The following is a 13,092-nucleotide window of genomic DNA, read 5'->3' as shown; positions in this document are numbered from 1 at the left end:
AGCATAATCTTGATCGCCTTTCCCCTCCTCAATGGTCAAACTAATTATAGTTAATAACGCTGGGCGTGGCTCATTCCGTCCATGCGTTTCTTGCTTTGTGATTCGTTCCTTGGCGTTATGAGCTCACGATTAAATCGCATGGGCTGCGGAGTGATACCAATTTGCTCGGGAGTCGTAACACCCTGAATGCTTGGCGTTCCATACGCGGTGCGATACGCACCCTGGGACTTCCGTACTACGCCTGTGGTATTGCGTTCTGTTTTTGTTTTCTTTTCAAGAGAGAAAGAGTTACTGCCGCATGTGAATGAACGCCCTTACTTTGCGCGGTTCGCCCACGTCGTTATTATACTCTCGTTATTTCGCCGCAATGTCGGCGTTTGCCGAAGCGTGATTCCGGTCGGAGCGCAGTTCGTGCCCTCTCCGCTTCCTGCGTGGAGGGCGCTGTGGCGGCTGGGGTTGCCAGCGTGAGTGCAGGTAGGCGTGAGTGACCTGGACAGCCTCTCGTCGTCGCCGTTTCTAGTTTGAACAGCGGTGGCCACGCACCCAAGTCCGAGCGTGAGCGGGACGCACCGCAGTCGGCGTTGCTCGCCGCATGCCGTGTGACACGTGGATCGCTGCAGTGCGATATCTGCATCGCCAAAGCCGCGAAATTCCGCGCCGAGAACAATACTATCGCGTGCGCGCTGTAATTCACATATCTCGGTATGAGCGAAGCTTGCCGACACGGTTCGTTCTGGATTTGCATTTTTTCACCGATGCTCCATTTTAGACGCCTCGTTCGGAAAAACGTGTCCGCGACACCTCCCTTTGCTGCGAGTCGTGTGATTGGCTGAGACGTGCGGCGGAGCGAAGGCGCGACCAATCGCAGGAGATCGTTCGAAGACGGCGCCAGTTTTGATCCAGGTTGCAAACGCGCCGAGGAGAGGCTGCGGCGTTGGATTCAACAGCGCCGTTTCTTCGAGGTGACCGCAGCGCTTGTGGGTTTCTACGCCGACAAAAGGAAAACATCTGCCTCGAAATGTGCGCGGAGCTTCGTGCAGCTGCGTCGTACTTCTTCGAGCTGCGGTTGTCCGTGTGCGTTCGAGAAGCCTCGTCGTGGTCGCCGGAAGTTTCGGTGTGATTGTGTTTTTCGCCGAGCCCCATCACTAATGGTGCGTTTGCCTTCCGTGTTTTTTTTATCCCTGTGCCAGTGCCGAGACTATGGACGAAATCTTGCGATGTAGGAACGACGGTGTTGTTGTTGAGTGAATCGGTGCACGTGAATGTGTACCGGGCGTCGTCGTAAATAGAAGAAACAAGTGTGCTTATACGGAAGGGCAGCGTTTGTTTTTTTCTTATATTTTCAGCCTTGTGAATACAGAAGATAAAATTTGCGTGTGCATCGGTGCTCAAGAAGTCTCAGTGAAAGCTTTCCGTCCCCAGTTATTGTCAGTGTGATGACACGATCGACTCCCTTCGTCATCAGTCCAAGTGGACCCTGATATATTGCATTCATGAAGAGTTACGGCGAAACCAGCGCTGTCGAAAAAACTTGTTACTCTTCCCCCCTTCTGGAGTTTGTCGTTATGCGAATCTGCGCGCAACATTCTTCAAAGTTGTGGAACCTCGTTTTCTCTGAGCTCAGCTAATCTTATCTCGACTTTCAACATGTAAGCCGAGTTTACCTGCATGTTTGGAACGTTGAGTGTCGCCAGTCTTTCAAAGACCCCTGATTTACCGACAACTGCACCGACGCATCCCTCGACCTAAAGTACTGTTGAATGTACCTTATCTGTTGACGAGCGTCATGTTGGCGACTTTTTGATGATGCTGTTCAAGCCCGGTGGTCCCTGATGCGCCATGTCCAAAGCAGCGTGGTTCAGGATCAAGCGCAAAATGGGTGAGCAGCAAATGTACCTCCCGCAATCTCGCGGCAACAAACTTTTTTTTTTTTTTTTTTTGCATTTTGATTTATAATTTAGTTGGCGAATACTACAATACAATGCCTGTAAGAATTTGAGGAAGTTATTCAGAGCACATGGCGAACTAATGAACGTGATCATTATGCATTTCGGCTTGTTGAAAAAGGGACCAAATAGAGGTGCTATCGTTCTTCAAGAACAGCTGTTGCACGTTAAACAACGCCCAGATCTTCAATAGTTACCCTTCAAGTCACGTGAAGAGCCAATTTGCGGAAAGATTTTTAGGAAAACAAAATAAACTGACCAAGCGCGTAGGGGAGGGAAAATAAGGCCAAAGACTTCATACACCCCCCCCCTTTTTTTTTTCCCCCACCTTCTCTGGCGAAGAAATGTTTTAGCTACGCCACCTGTTATTGACCCAGATATTTTATATACGACAGGACACTGAGAGCTCAGGACGTTTCAGATTGCATTTCTGGCTCAAATTAATTTTCGCGGTTTGTCATTCATATACTTATTAATTCCAGTTCTCGGCGTGACACCTTTTCGCAGTCCCCGCGGGAGGTGGCTCTGTATAGTCGCCCTAAGACCGATTCTCGGAGGTGTCTCGTGCTCGTTGTTCGTCGTGTTTTAGTTCGTGTCATCGGTGGCTCGTCGTAGGCTCGTAGGTGTTCTTTTCTGGCTCCTGGAGCTTTGAAGCGTTCGCCAATCAATGAGCAAGCGTGCTGAGCTGCTGCACTTCCGGCTGTCATAGCGCATCACTGGAGTCGAAAAGTGAAGAAAATGCCACTTTTTTACCACTCCGAAGGATGCTGCGCACCTGAAAGTTTAGCAGAACGCGACGCCCCAAAGAAAGTTCACGCTCACATAAAGAAAAAAAAAATGTGTGCGATTTGCATTTTCAGCTTGACGACATTAATCGTCATTACAGGCACGTCATCGATGGACAGATGGCCAAGGTCTCTGATGGCCAAGGTCCAAAATATTAATTAAAAGAGATGCTGCGCCATTTCTGTTTCCGAATGTCCCCGCACATTTCTGGAAACCAACCACGAATAGTAGTAAATAAGAGGCCCCCACCGATCGAAGTCTTGCTCAGGCTGATGTAAAAATGGACCTTTTCCGAGAAGCGTTCTGCGCACGCGCGAGCGCCCGATGCCAAGCGGCGGAAATCGGTACGAAAAATCGAGGAAATTCGGAAGTAGGCTGTCGTTCAGCGAGTAGAACACGTAATTGGAGCATATATATAATTGTTTTACACAAAAAAAGAAAGTGGACGGAAAGAAAAACACGTCGATTGCCGTCCTGTTTTTTTTTTTTTTTTTTTTCCCCTCTTTAAAGTCGCGTTGGGCACGCGCCGCAGCTCAGAGAGCGAAGAAACTGGTAGCGTAGCTCCGATTATCGATTGGTAGCGCAGGTAGGTCACTTCCTCGATTTTTAGTTCGTGCAGTCACCGCCTGGTGCCGTCGGTATGTGGAAAAGGTCCATTACATATGAACCCGAAGTAGACGACGATGACTGCAACCGAAAAGAAACGCGCACCGACGTTTCCAATATCTCTTTCAGAATTTCAGGAGCACACTTGCCAGTCAAAAAAGGATAACGTCAAAAGACACCCGAATATCACATTATTATATATATATATATATATATATATATATATATAACTTGCGAAGAAGCAAGACACTGTTTCTGTGATGAAGGCTGTCGCGTTCAAAACGGATCTCCCCAAACTGTCACAACCCCAACAACGGCTGTCTCAAACCGGTAATTTCTAAAGAAAAGAAGAAAAAAAAGTGGATTTACAGCTTTTAGTTCTTCCCAAACTCGCGGAGGATTCGCAGCGGATCTGGCGGAGCCCGGCGCGGGCCACGCAAGCGATGCAAGTGCCGCAGACGGCGCGGAGAGAACCGATCTCGCGGCGACTGCAGCGCCACTGTCTCTCCCGCTACCGCAGCGGCCCGCGCTCTTCCGGTGAAGGCCGCTCGATTTCCCAGCTGACCGCTTCTAGTAACGTTGACCACGGGCACATATAAGAGATATGAATCACTGGAATTCCTTCAACCAGTTGGACCATTTTAAAGCGCAATATCCGGTACCAATCAAAAAACCAGAGTGAACACATACCACCTAAAGGACAAGTGCACCCCACCACCAAACGTCATCGCTAGTGGATCCACGCAGCGGCGCATAGCTTGCGTCAGCGTCGCCGCCGGCGTGTCATTAGGGAGTTTTCGTAGATCGTTTTCGCCGTCCCGCAAGGCCCTCCGCAGCCCGCTACGATAGCGGGAACTCCACAGTCAAGGCTATCGGCGCGCAGGCGCAGTAGCAACTTCTTCGTTGCGGAACGCTTAGCGGAGGGGGCAGCGCGGTCTACGAAAACTCCCTATTCAGCGTCTCACGAGACACAACGGTCTACGAAAACTCCCTATTCAGCGTCGACGCCAAGACGGACGCGCCTGCCGCTTTGCGGCGTTCCTCGTCCAGCTACAGCGTGGTTGCCGCTTAGAGCGGCGGGTCCCGGTCGTCCCGCAGCTGGGGATCAACGATGGCGTCATGCATGGGCCTTGTCTTTTAAGTAGTATTGGATGAACGCCTTTTTCTTTTCTTGCCGCATACCGTGTGACTGAGCACAGTATACAGAACGACGGTTACCCTTTCTCATTGGTCGAGCTTATTTACGAGAAAGCAATTGTTCGTGTTCCGAGCGCATCGCTGCACCCTAAAAGAAATCCGTGAGAGAGCCAATCACGGCGTACAAAAGAACCGTCCCAGCGAACGGCAAAAACTAAGAATACTAGATCTGAAAAATGCGATGCGCGCAGGGGCATTGAGCGAGTGAAACATCATTGGCAGTACGAAGAAAGCGTTTTTCTAATCTTACCGTATTCCGTTTTTCATCTTAGGCTTGGATCCTTCTCTTGTTCACTGTGGTGGGTTGTTCTGGTCTTCTGCAGAAAAGTGAGCCCATAGACCAGACGTCTGTTTTTCTTTATTGGCGTGGGTGCGAGTTCCCTCCAAAACGCTACCAAAGAACGCCACAACCGCCGCCGTGTAATGCTACGAGTTGTCGCGAGATCCCGGCGGATATGAGGTGTAAAAGCGCCGGAAAAGACGACGGGTGGTCGTCGTCTCGTCCGCTCGGCTTTCGTCGACTGGGCCGGCAGCAGGAGCGTGCTACAGCGAAGCAGGTGCGTCCGGCCCACGGTGTGGACACCGCGCGCGTCGCAGCTGCCAGATAAAGTCCTCCCCTCGCCTTAGTTGCAAGCGGCGCCACCAGATGGCTCCTGGATAGGCGGCTAATGCGATACGATATATAGGAGCAGTGATGGATGAGAAATTTCGGGAACGGGTACATGTGGAAGATAAGAGAACCGAAGGAAGTAGGCAGTCCGGCTTGTGACATCGTGGATTTTGGACAAAGAGTATGGGAAAAGGCGGAGCGAAGAGTCCTTAGTGGCACGTCGACAGGCACAGATGGGATCCCAATCAAGCTGGTGAAGAATTTGGGTCCTAAACCTAAGGCCAAACTAAGGGAGGTAGTGAGCACTATGATAACAAAAGGAAATATTCCAGATGAATGGAAGTTTAGTAGGATGAATATGATATATAACGGAAAGGGAGATAAGTCTGATATTAGGAATTATCGTCCCATAACCGTGACACCAGTTATTTACAGCTTGGTAATGCAGATTATAAAGAACAGACTGGAGGAATAGGTAGATTGCGAGGGCATACTGGGCGAGTTACAGAACGGGTTTCGGAAACAAAGTAGGTTGGAGGACAATATATTTTCTCTAACACAGTGTATAGAAATAGCCCAAAAACAAAACACACCGCTCTGGCTGGCATTTCTGGATATCAAGGGTGCCTACACTCTAAAAAAAGTCTGTGCGTCTACTTCCACGCACAACACTCGGAGAACCAATCAGCGCAACTTACGGAGGCAGCTCAGCGAATGACGATGGAGAAACATATATTTAGACGAAAAAACGCAGTCTGAGTTGTGACATTAAGCAATGCAAGCGTGACGTTTTGCATTGCTTAATGTCACAACTCAGACTGCGTTTTTTTCGTCTAAACAGATGTTTCGGCATAGTCATTCGCTGAGCTGCCTCCGTAAGTTGCGCTGATTGGCTCTCCGAGTGTTGTGCGGGAAAGCAGACTCACGGGCTTTTTTAGAGTGATAGGCTGAAGCTACTCGGGGGCACGCGAAGTGGACTTCATAGGCTTGAGCGCGGCGAACGCAGCGTTGCAGAGAACGTACGCCTTTCATAGCCCGGCGAGCAGGAACTCGATATCTGCGACGGCGCGTTTGGTACAGGCCTATGAGCACACACCCACGATTGCCTCTGTTCCCTCATCTTCATCGCTAACACACACACGCTCAACGCCGGAGTATAAAAGAGCCTTTTCTGGTCAATCATGTTGCAGCGTTGGCCGTGCTGTATCCGCCTCCGCTGCTGTGCACCACCGCCGATATTTCCACGCCGATCCCAATAGAGAGTTTTCGTAGATTGTTTCCGCTTTCCCGCAACGTTCTCCGCAACCCGTTACGGGACCCGGAACTCTGCGGGCAAAGCTAGCGTCGCGCATGCGCAGTAGTGGCGCCTTCGTTCTGGAGAGCATAGCGGAGGTGGGAAAACAGTCTACGAAAATTCTCTAATCACTACTCAGTGTTATATGGGGCATTCAATGGACGTCATATTTGAGTGTACTGTTCACAGTGCAAGGTAAGAACCAGCTCGCATTCCCAGGCTCATAAGACCGGCAATCACGATGGTCTGCATGGGATGCACGTTGAAAAATAATTCTGGAAGATCGCCGTCAGCTCGCGGTCAGCAGCTTTAGACTTAGCTTATGACGGCAAGGCCAGCGCCATTAGCTCAGCGTACGAATAAAAAAATATCAACATAACGCGCACGACGGGCGTCTCCCCGCAACGTTGAATTTTCCGTGTCCCTGCCATTTTCGTCCGTTGTGTATTCTCTCGTATTACGAAGTTGCGACACGCCACCAAGTGGAATAGAGGAGGAAACAATAAAAACAATAAAAATACTTGGTAAACATGCCACTCGGAGACGCGTTTCCGTATAGTTACCGCACTTCAAGAGGCACTGCCGAGGAGGGTCGCTGAGGACGGCCGTGCTCAGAGAGAGTTCGGACACCGGATCTGCCCACTTCGCGATCACTGAGTCGGGGGGCGTATGTACCTCGGGCAGCGGTGTCGCGTTCTTCCGGCCGCTGAGAAGCGAACGAGCAAGCGGGCAGCAGCGGGAATGTGCTCGGTGAATCTGGTTGTCCGAGATCTCGGGATGACCGGCCGTCGGGGGTGACTCCGCCATGCTGACCATCCACGAAGGTGTCGTCCTCGGTCGTCCCGGAAACCAGAGCCCCGAGCTGCGTCTCTTCGTCTTGTCGCCTTACTTCGGGACGCTGCAGACCGTGCCCGAGCTTCGTGAGTGGCGCATGGGCGCACCTAACCTAACTTAATCTAACCTAACTTAACCTAACCTCAGCTTGCATGTTTCGTCAATCGCTGCCATGCCAGTATATTATGTGCCACGAGCGTTCCGTTCGTCGTGTTATAGTACCACACTGCGGAAGTTGTAATCCGAAGAAAGCAGTAAGAAGAAATAACCGTCAGTATATACTCTAAAAAAAAAAAAGCCCGTGCGTCTTCTTTCCCGCATAACACTTCGGAGAGCCAATGACCGCAACTTATGGACGAGGCTCAGCAAATGACGATGCCGAAACATATGTTTAGATCAAAACACGTAGTCTAATTTGTGACATTAAGCAATGCAAGCGTGACGTTTTGCATTGCTTAATGTCACAACTCAGACTGCGTTTTTTGGTCTAAACAGGCGTTTCGGCATCGTCATTCGCTCAGCTCTCTCCGTTAGTTCCGGTGATTGGCTCTGCGAGTGGTGTGCGGGAAAGTAAACGCACGGGCAATTTTTTAGAGTGTATTGATGATCGTCTGTCAATACCAAAAAAAAAAAACAGTAAAAGAAGAAAAAAGAAGACATTCGTTTGTTTGTGGCTACAGTGTCGTGCAGCGAACATCTGCCCTTAATCTATGATCTACCTCTCACTATCCAAGTTCTCATAATTTCGATATGTATTATAGTTCAAGGCGTTACCTACCGTAGAAACGTCATAATTGTAGAGTATATACCATGTACCCTATTCATTAATTGGTATGAAGTAGTCGGTCCAAGCTTGTGGCTCTAAATTCTTCCGATCGTCAAATAAATGTTGAATTTAACTGGATGAAAACATTCAAAGGATTGAGGACCAATCCGGGCAGGAGCGTGCGCGCCGGTTGCGGCAGCATTTGGAAGCGCCGGAAATCGAAGCTAATTGATTGCATTCACTAATTTTCACGTCATTATTAAAATTGGAATCATCTCAACCTACGAATTGTGAATAGCATTTTTAGTGGAGGAGTTTTTTCTTCAAAGTACAATCGTATACGGAGAAAACGAAAAGGGGTGGGTGGGGTCATCTTTGTTCCCTCTTTTAGAGTATGATATCATACTCGAAAGTGATCGATCAACTCAGGGTCATTCACGTGACTTTGTTCTATCATAAACAGTGACTTCGTGCTAAGAAAAACGCACTTGGCACGTGCACTGTCGCCACAATTTATTTCGAAATTATGGGTAATTGCTTTCCAAACAATTCTACGTGCAGAAACGGTGCATGCTAATCAAATTCGGTATATGTTGTCATCGCGAGTACTGGGTTTAGGATATCTTTGCAAAACATACTGTGAAGTGATATGGGTATAGTTACTGTGTGAATATGATCCTTATTGTTATTAATTAATGAAAGTACTCCTCTACTTGACGTGCCAGACTATCGAAATACTCTCGAAGTTGTCGTCACTGACCATAGCCATGACTCGTTAATAGTCGACCATTTTGTGGGATCGTTATTTTTAGAATCGAACAAGTAACATGTACGTGTCCGTTTTGGGCTGATTACATTATATTGTGGCACTCTGCTCATTTCTCGTTTTTCCTAAGGATCACACGAAGGAGCTGTTTTTGGTTAGGGCAGCTTCGCTAGCTTAGACCGGTAATCGCCGCCATGGATGACCACTTTTCTTTTCTTCATTTTTTTTTATGATTGCGTGTTCTCGGCATCGACTTTACGAAAACAATGCCCCATGCTAAAAAGAGCTCTTGAGAGGCACCCTCCCCAATATGTATTTATAATTTTTCTTCGAAGGAAGTTTTATCCAGGCAAAACAGTTTACGCAGCGTCTCACAGATCCGTAAAGATTCCGGGGTATTTTCTATTGCCCCGCACAACTTTAGATTTTTTTTTCTTTTTTAGGAAACAAACGTTGCATTTAGATGCACAATATTTAACTGACTGTTTCTTTTCTACTTTTCACCGCCGTCATCTCTGCTGGTTTGCCAAACAAAAGCAGACGCCAAGTCAGTCGCGTCGGGCGCCTGTCGTGACCGCCGTGACCACGTGACAGTCCCTGGAATTGGTTCGCTCTACATCCGCGAGGTGGAAACCACGTCGCCGGAAAGTGGGAATGCTCGTAACTGCGCGTTCTTCGTGTCCTTGCGTTCGTCCAAAAGTTCGACTCGTTCCAGATACGTCACCGGTGGCAGTGTGGATGATCGCCGCGCTCGGGTGCACGCCCGGTCCGGAAGTTAGCGGGATCTTTCGCCGCCGCGGAGTCGAGCGCAAAGCGTGTTTCTTGTCCGGTTCCCGCACGAGTTCGCCCTCCTCCCTGATAGGCGAAGTTTCTCCGCTGACCTTCTTCCGTGGCAGCAGCGCCTTGCAGGCGATTCTGCAGCGTTTATGTATACCGCATAAAAAAAAACAAAAAAAGAACAGCTTACCGGTGGACAAGACGCACAAATGAACCGCGAGAGTTTGTGGGGCGACCAGTCTTCTTCGTAACCAGTTCGGCGTGAAAAGAAATGAAAATGCCTTTAAAAAGTTAAATTAAATCGGGTCAAACGGGCATGCAACCGTAGTCGCTGACAGCGAAAGAAACACAAAGATACTGAGTTGCGAACGATCTATTTATCGCTCCCCAGCAGATCGTTCTAACTCCGATAGCCATTCTCCGACGACGGCTCGGCGCAAGCAACGTATTTTTATCGGCCATCCTTATCGTAATTATCGGAAAAATTAACTAAACGTTCATATTGCTGCCTCAGCCGATAAGGATTTCAAAGAGCGAATCACGAAGCAAGAAGCGTGAATCTATTAAGCCACGCGTTGCTTAAGCCGTCTGGGACACTCCCAGAAGTTCCTGCGTACATACTCCCCCACGGTGCACTAGGGAACACTAATCACTGGTCTTTCCATTATCAGTTAAACTGGGTGAGTGTGCAGGAAAGATAGGGGTGTGCTAGACGAGGTCTGACAGAGGCTTTTTGAAATTGACCTGGAGGGATAGGCAGCCGGCAACGGCCAGGCGGCGCCAGCAGGGTGAGAGCGCACGGTTATACCCTATCTCGTTGTAAGTTGGCAAACGGCGAACGATATGCCCCACATTGCGTGCCGAAGGCTTCGAAATGCGCGACGTATACGAGCGCAACGCACACATATTGGAGCATGACGCAGCGAAAATCCTGATACTTTTTCGGAGTTTAGGCGCGCCCCGGTGATACGCAGTCATGTTCCGATTGGCCCGCCAGGGCCGTAGCTTTCGCTCTACTGGCACGTTACGCGATCGTGGCTTCCTGGGATACCCAGTATTTCTTGCTTCGGACACTAGGCTCAGCGGCGCCACCAGAGTAATAGCTCACGTTTGAACAATGCAGCCGCCACTCCCAGGGGTCCCCAATATTTCTTGCTTCAGCCGCTAGATGGCGCCAAACCAAACAGCATTGCAGGTTGCCTATACCGAAAACTGTAGCACGTCAGCCTGGAACAGTTTCTTGAGCTCCTTTCATGCGTGAAACCAAAAATCGTGCGACAATACAAATGAAACACAAAAATCACAAAATTCGCTAGTCCTGTTTTTTCTTATCAGAAAAAAAAAAAATTATGGTGTTGTCACATTAAACACTTTTAAAGTACTAAGTCTTTGCCTTAGTACTACGCAGTGTACTACGCTAGTGAAAGACGCTCGGCTTTTCAGTCTTTTCACTCCACGCGCCCTCGGACTGGAATAGCATTTTATTTCTATTGCAGTAACCCTTTCTGACAAAAAATGTAAGGTTTTCGTTGTTATGAAATAAATAAAAGAGAAACAATTTTTTTTCTTGTTTTTTTTTTTAAACAACTGACGATTGAAAAGGAAGTCGAGCGGGCTCTGTTCACTTTCGACGAATCGCCTAACGAGCATGCATTGATATCACGATTCACGTGACTCAAAAGCTCGATTTTTTTTTTTTTTTTTTGCAGTTTGGGCGTCGCTATTGTCGGTCCGAGTGCGATTTTTGCTGAATCTGTAAAATTAATTTGTTCGGCGCGCAAGCGCAACTTTGGTCTAAAACGTCGTTAACTTTAGCTGGAGGACACATTTAAATCGTTAAACTGAACTTCCAAATTGTTTCCATGGTCTTTTTATAGACGTACTTCGACTGTACGAGCCCTCGCACGGCACATGCGACTGCCAGAGCTACGGTTTCAAGCTTCTAGCCTTCGCTTAGGTTCGCTTAGGAACATCTCAAGGTGAAGCAAAATATAAACGCCATACAGAAAAAAAAAAAAGTTTGCGGAGTGTACAAAAGGTAAACGCTTTAGACCGCAGTACGCACTTTAGCGGGCAATATATAGGGCTGAGTGTTTTTCTTAACGCTCCACAATAACACACCGCCTACGGGCTCGGCTTATTTTTTTGTTTTTTCGTGTTTTTTTTAATTGTTTTCTACAATCTAGACGAGCGTAAAGCTTGAACTGTTCTTTGTCGTCGTTGCCGCGAGAGCGATCGATGTAGAACTCTCTCGCGTGCCTCCTCTTTCTTTGAGACGGAGGGCAGGGGAGTCAATTTGCAAGTCGCACTGCTTCTCCGCAGTATCCAACTTTCTCCCCAGAAACGAAAAAAAAAAAAAAAGAGAGACGTTTCAGGTCGTTGCTCGGGCGTTTCCTGGGCGTTTCGCTCCACATCACTTCCGCAACATGTACCGCGCTGGGAGCGGGTGCACGCAGCGCCGCGCTCAAGTAGATGGAAAGCAAGCCTTCATTCCTCTGCAGGTGCGCTTCGCGGTGTCGATTGGGCGGGGGATGTGCGAGGAAAGGCAGTTTTCTGGAAAACGTCCGGATTCTGTTTTCGCGCGGGTCGAGCAGATCAATGTACGGCCTCGGGAGGTCACTTGTATCGGTGGCCTGCGTGCAGAATCTTTGTCGCAAAAGCCCCGCGTCATTAGCCCCACGGTTTGAAACCTTGCGTTCAATTACCCCGTCGCGTATTCCCCTGGTGCCAAAAGCCCCGTCCTCGAGGTTCCCGTCCCACCCTCTTCGCACTCCAACCAGCATTGTTCTATGTCTTAAGCCGTTGAGAGTCTCAAAAAGGGTCCTTTAAGTGAAAAAAAAAAAAAAAAAGGTTAACATAAACCTCAGAAAAGCTTAGAATGACGTACAAGTGGCCAATCGCATAAATCTGCATAAACAGCGACCTAGATGGATGCAAATATTTTTAGAACGACGTAAGAGGAATGGAACTGGTGTATGGTGCTGTATGTAATAAGTATGGCACCGTGAGCTGCGGGTTATCAGTTTTGACAGATCCCACTTCGTCGGTACTGTGAATCCGCGCGTGCTTCAGGGTCGACGAAATCTTTGGTTCACTGCTTATTTATAAATACTGTAACTTGAAATGTTTTGCCACTTACTGGTGTTTTCTGTTTGCTCTCACTTCTAACGTCACAAGACGTGAATGTGTATAGCGTATACGCCTGAAGAAAGGGGAGCTGTGTCCAGATATTCCTTACTTGAGTCCCGGGTACGGGACAACATAAAGGTACCTTTAACAAAGCTCCCTTTGCTATCGGCGAATCAGCCCGTGCTCTTGGGTCCCGAGCACACGCCACGCGCGGAAGATCGTTAATTGATTGGCTGCAGAAAATAAAGGTCCCTCAGCTGAATGTACCCTTACGGTCGTGTGAATGGGGCATTAGTTAATACCAGAAGGCTTAGCTCTCGCGCTGAGGACCCGGCCACCTGACACGGGGGATTCCCGTCATTGGCTTATGAAACCAGGGCT

The 13,092-nt window shown here is 48.6% G+C and overlaps 1 protein-coding gene across 1 annotated transcript in view; it reads left to right on the top strand.

Moving 5' to 3' along the window:
• The first annotated feature begins 1,824 nt into the window (after nucleotides 1-1,824).
• Nucleotides 1,825-13,092, top strand: part of LOC8023908 (dystrophin) — a 502,903-nt gene continuing 491,635 nt past the window's right edge. The window contains 1 exon segment of the mRNA XM_040499676.2: nucleotides 1,825-1,879. Coding sequence (XP_040355610.2) covers nucleotides 1,840-1,879 — 40 coding nt within the window. The 5' untranslated portion in view covers nucleotides 1,825-1,839.

Source organism: Ixodes scapularis, unplaced genomic scaffold (genome assembly GCF_016920785.2).
Source record: "Ixodes scapularis isolate PalLabHiFi unplaced genomic scaffold, ASM1692078v2 PGA_scaffold2__306_contigs__length_199485367, whole genome shotgun sequence".
Lineage (NCBI taxonomy): Eukaryota > Metazoa > Arthropoda > Arachnida > Ixodida > Ixodidae > Ixodes > Ixodes scapularis.
Note: the sequence above shows the minus strand (reverse complement) of the source record. Positions and strands in the feature narration are given on the sequence as shown.